The sequence below is a fragment of the Mchenga conophoros genome, linkage group LG3 (assembly GCF_057382185.1).
Source record: "Mchenga conophoros isolate Kocher_MC1m ecotype Shallow Benthic linkage group LG3, M_conophoros_male_GT1.1, whole genome shotgun sequence".
In the NCBI taxonomy this organism is placed as follows: Eukaryota; Metazoa; Chordata; class Actinopteri; order Cichliformes; family Cichlidae; genus Mchenga; species Mchenga conophoros.
Window position 1 is genome coordinate 52,224,520 of NC_140528.1, and position 9,855 is coordinate 52,234,374.

General features: G+C 37.7%; 1 protein-coding gene across 1 annotated transcript; it reads right to left on the reverse strand.

The window, feature by feature from the left end:
* Positions 1–233: 233 nt before the first annotated feature.
* LOC146579398 (uncharacterized) lies at positions 234–8,159 on the reverse strand. The gene is made up of 6 exons (XM_085269353.1): positions 7,770–8,159; positions 6,116–6,235; positions 5,111–5,142; positions 4,686–5,030; positions 4,502–4,579; positions 234–1,544 (listed from the first exon to the last, which is right to left on the reverse strand). Exons 2-6 carry the CDS (start codon positions 6,121–6,123, stop codon positions 1,396–1,398), a joined length of 612 nt encoding a protein of 203 aa, XP_085125479.1. The 5' UTR covers positions 6,124–6,235; positions 7,770–8,159; the 3' UTR covers positions 234–1,395.
* Positions 8,160–9,855: the final 1,696 nt, after the last annotated feature.

A 9,855-nucleotide genomic window follows, 5' to 3' on the forward strand; every position in this document is an offset into this window, starting at 1 on the left:
ATCAGCAGTTTGGTCTGATTTATTACAAAGAGCTTAACAGTCTGTCAAATGAACACACAGACAAGCAGATGAACTTGTATTAGAGATGTTAGAGCTCCTCTCAGCTCTTCCCTCACAGTTATGACCTGATCTCACGTGTGTATTTCTGAAGCAGAGCCCCTTAACTTCACGAATCTAATGTCTGTACCTCATGCTTCACTTTTGCTTTTGTTTTAAATGCAGTCTTCTCCAGATCAAGAGCAAATAGAAACATTTTTTATTGATTTATCAATCAATTACAACAAATGAAGAAAAATTTATTACAACAAATGAAGAAAAAAAATATAAAACAAAGAAAATCAGACAGCAATGTTCTTGATAACAAATGTCACCAAAACACATTACTACCAGATATAGATCTCTCGATATATACACACACACACACACACACACACACACACACACACACACACACACACACACACACACACACACACACACACACACTTTGTTAAAATACCAACATATGTTTTAATATTGTTTAAAAAAATATTTATACAAATACAAAATAATATCCAAAAACTTGGGTAGTGCGTTTATAAAACCAATAAAAAAAAAAAAAAACCTAAACAGAAATAACACCAAAAACCCATAAACACTGTTATTTTTTTATTTTTTACATGAAACTGAAAAAAGGTGTTTAAAGGTGAAGCTTATGTTATTAGAAATTATTGCAAGTATTAGATTTAAAAAGTGCTTAATTCAGATATTTAACGTTACATACATGAGACTTTTGCAGCTTTTATCCAAGACTGAAACACGTCTGTCAAACTGAAGAGTGCAGTTATTACATTTATTGTTTTTATCTTTGTTTAAGTCAGATGTGATTTATAAAGACCAAACAATTACATCAATGGTTTTATGTCTTGCCACTTACATTTTTAATAGAAATGAAGTGTGTTACTGTAACATTACTGTGAGAACATGAAAATGAGTCATTGTCAATTTTGAGCTGAAATGCTGCATGTTTCACATTATTTGCTGAGAGTGAGTTCTCTGAAGAGACAGAAAACCCACTTAAAATGTCTAAGGTCATGTTAAAAAGAGTAAAAGTGCATGTTCAGTGATTTTTCTTTCATAACCCATGCTCATAGTTGAAGCTGATACTGAGAACGGCTGAAAAGCTGTGGTTATTATTTCCAGGAGACCACGAAGGGGATCTACCTGGAGCCATAATGATGCTGAGAAATGTGCATTTGGATCAAATGTAACTTCGAATGAATCTTTGAATATAAAGATCTAGGCTTTTGTCTTTATAAGTGCAAAACGAAATACATCAAAACATAAATCAGAGCATAAAAATTGTTCGATTAAAATTCAACTACACAGAGAAAAAAAAAAAAAAAAAAAAAACTTTCACAGTATTGCTTGCAGATGTCTGTTAGCCTCTTCTATCACTAACACTAAACCACCAAGTATTAGAGCTCCAACATTTAGAGCTCCTAAAACAGTTTTAACATTGTTCCAGTCATGAGCTCTGCGTTTCTCCTCAGGACTTCTTGCTCCTTTAAGAAAAGAAAAAAAACAAAACATCAGTTTATATCTGATGTCAGGTGAAGCAACTATTTATGTTTAATTTAACCTTGTCATGCTCAGTCATTCAGGGAAGGCAATTACAGAAAGTTGATTCTGTTCATCTGGAATCAGATACTCTTATGTGACCATTTAAAATACATACAGTAGATTTTGTTTCTACTTTCCTTTAAACCCTCCATTTTCTCCCCTCTTTTTCTGCAGCACCAGCCAGTCAGTATTTTTAGGTACTGAATAAATAATAAACTTGTAAAGAAAAAAGAAAAAAAAAGAAAAAGCCATGGCAAAAAAAGGAGCAGTGTTATCGTTGTCAACGCTTCTAAATAAGTGCACAAATAAATGCCTGGCAGCATTTCAGACTGGCTACCAAGTGGTTAGATTTGTTCTAGAGAGACTTTGTTTTAAAAGAAAAGTTTCATTACAAAGCACTTTGTTAATTAATGAGTGAACACCTTTAAAACCTTTAATAACCATAGTAGCAGCTCGGTGTGTCCTACTGTAGAATAAGGAGGGGATGTTTTTCTCATTATCATTTAATATTTTAATATGGCATTATTAGTTCATTAGAAGTATATAACCAGCTTTGCATTAAACATAAATTGAAGTTTTTGACCTTACATTATCCTTTGCATTACAGTGATGGCTATAATTTCAGTTTGATCTTTTTCCTTGCAGGTACCAGAATAATAACATGATTTTCCATTGCAGATGTAACCCTGATCATTCCATACACATTGCAGTTCGTTGCTTATTCTAGAGTTGTGCTCAAGGTAATTAAAGGTTAAAAGCTACAGCCAGTGCGAGTCTGGCTGATCTATGGAGGGCAAAGGCTTTGAGCTTGGAAGGCCGCACGCGCTTACACAGCACTTATAAGATGTTATTCTTGGTGATTTTGTGCTTAGTCATGTTTTAATATGTTTTAAGTAGAAGTAGCTGATCCAGCAATATTCATTTAATATTATATACTTGATTTAGAGCAATACACACTGATGGTCTTAACAAATGAAAGAGTCCTTGTAGCTGCCATGTTGTGTCTTAGCAGGGTACAGACGGTTCTAGGAGACGGGGGCAGTCAGCGTCTGCCCTCAGGAAGGAGACAATGTTATTCTTTGTGTTAAATAAAATTGTCAACATTGATTGTATTACACCTGTCACTACGCATGCAGGGGCGTTCTAATACCCTGATTTCATAAAACTATGGTGATGTGTTTTTTGAGACGAGATCTGAGACTGTCTGCATACAGTGTCCATCTCCCACGTGTGTGATCATTAAATCATCGTTTGACTCAACCCGACCGGACCAGTGTTGTTATTGTGGGTTTTTCCTCTGGGCCCTGTGCTTCGTACGTCGCTTACTACATCCAAGATCAAATGAAACATCCAAGACCAAATCATCGCGCTAACTCTGAGCTCGCTATTCCGGTTCCCCGAACACACCTGTTGTTGACGATTAGTATAGCTGGATGAAGTAATGTGAGATCACTGGGTGGCCCAACAGGGGCTACGCATCGATAGTAGAAACATTGATCGGCAACCCTTTGATTGGTCGGCGAAAATGTCGAAGGAGCGCGCTCGGTATTTTTCGGCAGCAGAGCAAGAACTCTTGAGTGAGGGATTTCAGGAGTTTCAGAGTTTAATTAAAACGCAAGGGAACACTGCAAAGGCTGCAAAAGCAAGGAGAGAGGGCTGGCAGAAAGTTGCTGACAAATCAAACTCGTAAGTAATTTAATAATAACAATAATAATGGAGTGGATTTATATAGCGCTTTTCAAGGCACCCAAAGCGCTTTACAATGCCACTATTCAGTCACTCTCACATTCACACACTGGTGGAAGCAGCTACGGTTGTAGCCACAGCTGCCCTGGGGCAGACTGACAGAAGCCAGGCTGCCATATCGCGCCATCGGCCCCTCTGGCCAACACCAGTAGGCGGTAGGGTAGATTTATCATATCACACCATATTATCCAATATTATATTACATTATATTATATTATAATATGTTATATTATATCCCCTTTCACATTAGAGCCACAACAGGACCCACTAGAACATGGGAACAAGTAAAAGTGAAATATAAGAATATTCTACAGAATGGTAATATTTATCACTTATATTGCTTTTAGTCTCTTGGAAAGAGACCCTGGAATAATCTGTTTGTTTATAACAGCAACCAAGAAAAGGGCAGAGGAAAAAAAGACAGGTGGTGGTCCTGCACCCCCTCGTCAACAAGTTGGTTAAGTGAATAATACCCTCACGGGAATATCGATATCTCTCTATGAGCACACTGTCGCGCTGAGCTAAAGGATCCTGTCTATCCCGCAATATACGCTGAATTCTGAGGACTCTCCTTATCAATCTTGCACCTTCCGCAATGGGTTGCTCGCGTAAACGGACAGGATATGACTGCGACAGACTTCCCAAATCCACCTTCGCTTTTATAGCCGTGGTCTCTCATCTTGATTACACGAAGTAATTTACAATTACTACTCTGAAATATGAATTACATCTGTAATAATCACATACATGTAATAGAATGTTAATAGTACATTTCCCTTTTTTAGGGAATGACCTGTATGTATCTGTGTGACATCAATAAAAGGATCAAGTGCTGCATTATCTTTAGTTACATTGATGTTATTTATTTATGGTGAAACAGTGGTGGAATATCGCTGTTGCTTTCGTATGAATGAAGCGGACATACCTGCGTGGCCGCGATCTAATCCTGTTTACATAAAGTAAACCTGCTCCCCAGCAGGTTTACGCTTACGGCTCTGTTGCTATGACAGCAAGTCCCGGATGGGCTTCGGGGAACCGAACGATCCAGGATCACGCGAAATCGTCAACAATCTAATCCAGCTAACTCACTTAGCGCGGTACGAAGCACAGGCCCCTGGTGTCCATCCCCAATATTTTGAACTCGTAACACTACCTTCACTTGGTTCTGGTGTTGTGTGGAAGCCATCACTGCTCACTGAATGAAGGCGAGTCACATTCAAGATGAAATTTTCTGTAGAAGCAGATTAGTTAGGTGTTAGATTCTCATCCAGGTCATCTTACAGCAGTAACAAAAACAAAGGCACAACAGGTTTGCATCTGGGGTTCTGTTGACTTACCAGAGACCTCATGCTCCCACCTCCTCAGCACCTTATTATAATCAGCAGCCAGATCACAGCGGTAGTTTCCAGAGTCTTCAGCTGTGACTCTGGACACACAAAGTACGACTCTTCCTCCTCTCAGGGCGTCTCTATCGATCTGAACCCGTCCTGCAAACTGCTCATGCTGAGACTCAGAGTCCTCCACTCCTCTGATCATTTTAAACAAAGTATTTCCATTATCTGAGAGGAAAACACACATCAAGTGAGCTAGAGACACGTCAGCTTGGAGCTGACGGTCCAGTCTGATGGTGATGTTGCTGCCCTCCTTGGCCTCATAGACACTCTGAGTCCCAGCTAATATACCTGAAGAGGAGACAGAGGAAGGTCAGGATTGTAGCTTTATTTAAATAAAAACCTCTCAATGTGTCAATGTGAAAACTCACATAAAGACAGAAATATCGAGATGATAATTTTCCTGTGAGGAAAAAAAAAGAAAAAAGGTGAGGACAAAGTTTTAGATTTTTTTTTTTTTTTTTTAAACTAGGAGAATAAAAGTAAGACATAAAAAGTAAATGTACATAAAATGGAATACAATGAATTGGAAATGTCATAAAACTATATTTCATTCACAACAGAACACAAAAAACATTAAATTTTTAAAATGAGAAAACGCACAACTTTAAGAAAAAACAAAACACTATTAGCTGAATCAACATGTTTCCAAAAGTTGGGAAGAGACCATTTTTATTGTAGCATCAGATCTTCTTTTGTAACAGTCTATAAACACGTGGGAACTGAGGAGAGCAGCTCAATGTCCCAATCTTGTCTGATATAAGAAGCTAACAGTCCTGGATCCTCTCTGATGTATTTTATTTTTGCTTCTTTACGCTCTAAATGTTTGGAGCTGGTGAAAGGTCTCAATGGCAGGCAGGAAGACTTTTTTTTATTGCATTTTATTGCATTTTTTAACGCAGTGAGGACCAGAACATTAAGGGCATTCAATGCTGGTTTTCATTTTTGTCCCTTGCCCACAGAGATTTCTCCAGATGATCAAAATCTTTCGATAATATCATGTACTGTAGAGTATTATGTATTTGATAACATTTAGGTCTTCACAATTTTACACTGAGAAACCTTATTCTGGAACTGTTTAACCTTATTCTTAAAATGGTGTTTTTCTTAGTTTAAACAGTTAATATTTTTTTCTATTTTCTATTGTGAATTAAATGTGAGTTTATGGGATATGCAAATTATTGCATTCATTTTTCTTTATACAGCTTTTTTTAATTTTCAGAATTATTATTGTTATTATTATTACTACTACTACTACACACTTCAAGCCTATAGATTTAAAGCACCTGTTGACATCAGTGTGCAGTGCCTTGTCTAATATTACCTAAGTCAACTTTTCTAACTCTTGTAAGCTCAGTTTTGAATGACGTTCCTACCCCTTCATTCTGCTCAGCTTCCAGGAGCCAGGAGCTCCTCTCCATGAAAGTGAGCAAACATGTGACGATGAAGTTTTCCTGGTGAACTTCCTGAGTGCATCACAATCAAGGGCCTGGAACCTAGAAAAGAAAAATGACAAGCATGTGTTTTTTTTTTTTTTGGTTCTTCACTTCCACTAAATTTCGATTCATGGTGTTGACGTATCCAAGAATTAATCTGTTAAATGTTCCCCCACAGTCCACGATGAAGTTTACAAACTTGTTGTTTAATCAACGCAGGCTGTTTTCTGTTTTCTGCCCTTCCGATACATGGATTTGCCAAATAAAGAGCAGAGCCTCGTTTTAATCTAGTGGACTGAGAAACATGAATGTTTGCAAGTGTGGACCATGATGTTTATCTTTGGTTCTCCACTTTGTCATAATAACAGACAATAAAAATAGATGGATGGATCTGGATAAAAGGTTCTTCTTATGAAATATAATTGTATTTATAATATACGTTTATGAGAGTAATGCGGTTTTTTTTTCCTTTTACACGATTCTGTTATTTCGTCAGGTTCATCAGGAGGAGGAGTTTGCTGGAGGAAACCTGTCAGTGAGTAGGTCAGGTTCACAGAGTCTGTTACTCAACTAAGCGCTTAATTTCACTTGTAGAACAAAAAACCAAAATTTCTTTCAATCTCAGGCTTAACAACCTCCCAGAAGCAACTATTATTAAAGCATTACACCGGTCATGTTTCGGACAGTTTCCATTTAACAGTCTGTCTTTAATTCACCTACAGTAACAACAAAATATTGAAAATCGCGACTCTAACGACACGGCGCTTTCAGATGATGTTTAAAAAAAACTTCAACTGCGTCAGGTTTTATTTTGTTTCTGTTTCTGCTACAACCAGCAGAGCTGCTGGACCTTGTTGTTGCGCAACCTTAACTTAAAAACGTTAGTGTAAAAACCAGTAAAAAAAACAAAAACAAACAAAAAACAGTTAACCTGGAACACAGGGCAACAGACGAAAACAATTTAAACACAAACTTTGATTTTTGTTGGGGAGCAGCTTTTAGTTTCTAAGAATCAACTAAAAACGATTCACTGAAAAAATATTTTTTTCAACCAGGAAGTAGCAGATTTAGAACTCGTGACAAAAACAAGGAAGGAGGAAGTGGAGTAATGCAACGATAAAAGCATATTTCACGGCTCAGAGTTGGTACAGATTTACCTCTGAGAGCTAAATAAATATTCGCAGCAAACAGCAGCACAGTAGTTCAAACAAAAAATATAGCTTTTATTTATTCATTTGAATGGTTTAAGACGTGAACTGCTCTTCTGTTTCCGCAATGCGCACTTTAAATGTCCACAAACTTCACAGCTGTGATCGTTCCAAACAAAAACCGACGAAGAAGCAAAGCCAAAACATTAACACTGGTTTAATAATACTTAAATCAATTAATGCGCTTCGTCTTCATTAGGTAGTCCAAACTTAAATCCTGCCGAGTTTTAGAATAGAATAGAATAGAATTCAACTTTATTGTCATTGCACATGCACAGGTACAGGGCAACGAAATGCAGTTGACATGTTTACATGTTGACATTAAATACGTTTTAAAGGACTGAACATGAAGACACAAAGAGTCAAATCAGCTTTTAGATACTCACCGGTTTAAAGGAGAGACCGCAGCGAGCTGTCCACTTCGTGTAACTTAATAGTGAAGGGTCCAGCAACACTGATGCACGTATCAAGCTCACAGAGCGAAATTTGTCTTCTTCTTCTTCTTCTTTGTGTTTAACGGCGGTTGGCAACCAACGTAAAGGAGCATTACCGCCTCCTACCGTTCCGGAGTATGGGTCAGACAGTGAGTTTACAAGCTGTATCAAAAAAAACAAAAACAAAACAAAAAAACCTATACTCTTAGCGAAATTTGTATCTGTGCTGTGTCTTTTTAAGAAAAAAGTCAGGTGATCGGCACAGCTGCTGTATCGCTCGTTGCCAAACTGTGGCTGTATCCCAATCCAGCGACCGCACGCTTCGGAGTACGCGCAGTACGGGTACTATGTACGGTGCGAGAAGTGCGGAAGTGCGAGGCTTGTGAAATGGGACGGTCTAGCCTTCGTCGCGCTGCTCAGGTTGCCTAGCAACCATGATACTACAGCATTGTTTGACATAAATGAAGGAGAAAAAAAATGTTTTTTTGTTCGTTCATTTTGTCATGACATCACTTTGATTAGTTGAGTATCTGAGGCTGAGACCACGGGACTGTAAAACATGATTGCTGGCCTTTATTTCTGTACTGAACAGTCATTTCAAGATTAGTTAGTAAATAACAATTAGTTAATGTTGGTCATGAGACTAAAATCATCTCACTTTGGTAATGTGAATATAATATGGCCAATATTATATTTATTGTCAGATTATTATGATATTACAGGATATATTACAGCAGTGAGCTTGGACTCTGTGTCAAAGATTCAAGTTGCAGTTATTTATATTTCCTATCACCTTAAATCTTCACTCAAAGACAAGTACCTTTGACAGTGTATATATAGATGTATTATGTATGAGACAAATATTGTTCGTTTAATATGTTGGCATTAGATTACATTTGGCTCAATGCTTACATATATGTGTAAAAAGCAAATATACGAGCTGTGATAACGGTTTCTGATAGAATGAAGAGTAGACTGATATATGAAATATTCCTTTATTGGGTGAGAAAATCAGACCATGTCATAACTGCTTTAAGTCATACAGAATAGATATCAGAGCCTTAAACAGGTTGACTTCTGCTAAATGGGTCAAACTGGGCAGAAAGTATACAAACACATAACATCCTTGATACTATAGATCAACTTACCTCAGAATATATAAAGCATATAAACAATTACAGCAATATGATGCAACAAACACAGCAGTGCTACTAATCCAAAATACTCAAAGCTTCATAGAACTGAAACAAACATTTATTTTTAGCTCCATTCTGCTGCTGATACATACTTTAGGTTTCTGAACATTAAACTTGTTGCTGCCTTTCATAGTGTGTAACTTGAAGGCCCTGAGTACTTTCTCCCACACTGAAAACACTGGAATGATAATATTATTTGAACATTACCTAATAAGACTGATTCAGGACAGACAATTAGTTATTCTAAACTTTTCTAGCAGTCCTTCACAAACTGGGAACAGTCTGTCTATTCTCTCCATCTGTCAGCTGCTGCTGGCTCTTCCTCCTCCTCTTCCTCACACACTGCTGAGTTTGTCCTGGTGGATCATCAGGGGTGTAAAGCCTCACAGATGATGTGCAGCAGTGGGTCCCTCAGTCTGTCCTCACTCTGGACACTTGCAGTTGTCACACATGGAAATCAAATGTGTGATAAGGTGCAGGATTCAAACACAAGTGTAACTTATAAATACATGTTCATACTTTTATTCCACAATCAGAGAGAAAGAAAAAGAGAGAGAGAGCAGGACAGACAGGTGACAGTCTCAGGTGTATACACTGCTACAAACAGGAGGATTTAGTGTTTGTGTTATTACGAGTGCTAAACAAGAAGAGTTCCCAGATGGTACAGTGGACACATGTGTGACTCCTGTGATTAAAGCATCTTTCTTTCAGCTTAACGAGTGAACCGTCAGCTCGTTCAAACACACGTTAAAGTCCGTTTGGCTCGACACCACCGAGCAGAGGCAGCAATATAATATAGTTAACATTAACAGTGCAGTGGATCCTGCTGGTGCCGTGATATT

Excerpts from the sequence above, each read along its gene's own strand:
- LOC146579398 (XM_085269353.1), bottom strand. Across the intron at positions 5,031-5,110 it reads CTCGATATTTCTGTCTTTAT|GTATATTAGCTGGGACTCAG; the intron begins GTGAGTTTTCAC and ends TCTCCTCTTCAG. Across the intron at positions 1,545-4,501 it reads AACACCAGAACCAAGTGAAG|GAGCAAGAAGTCCTGAGGAG; the intron begins GTAGTGTTACGA and ends CTTTTCTTAAAG.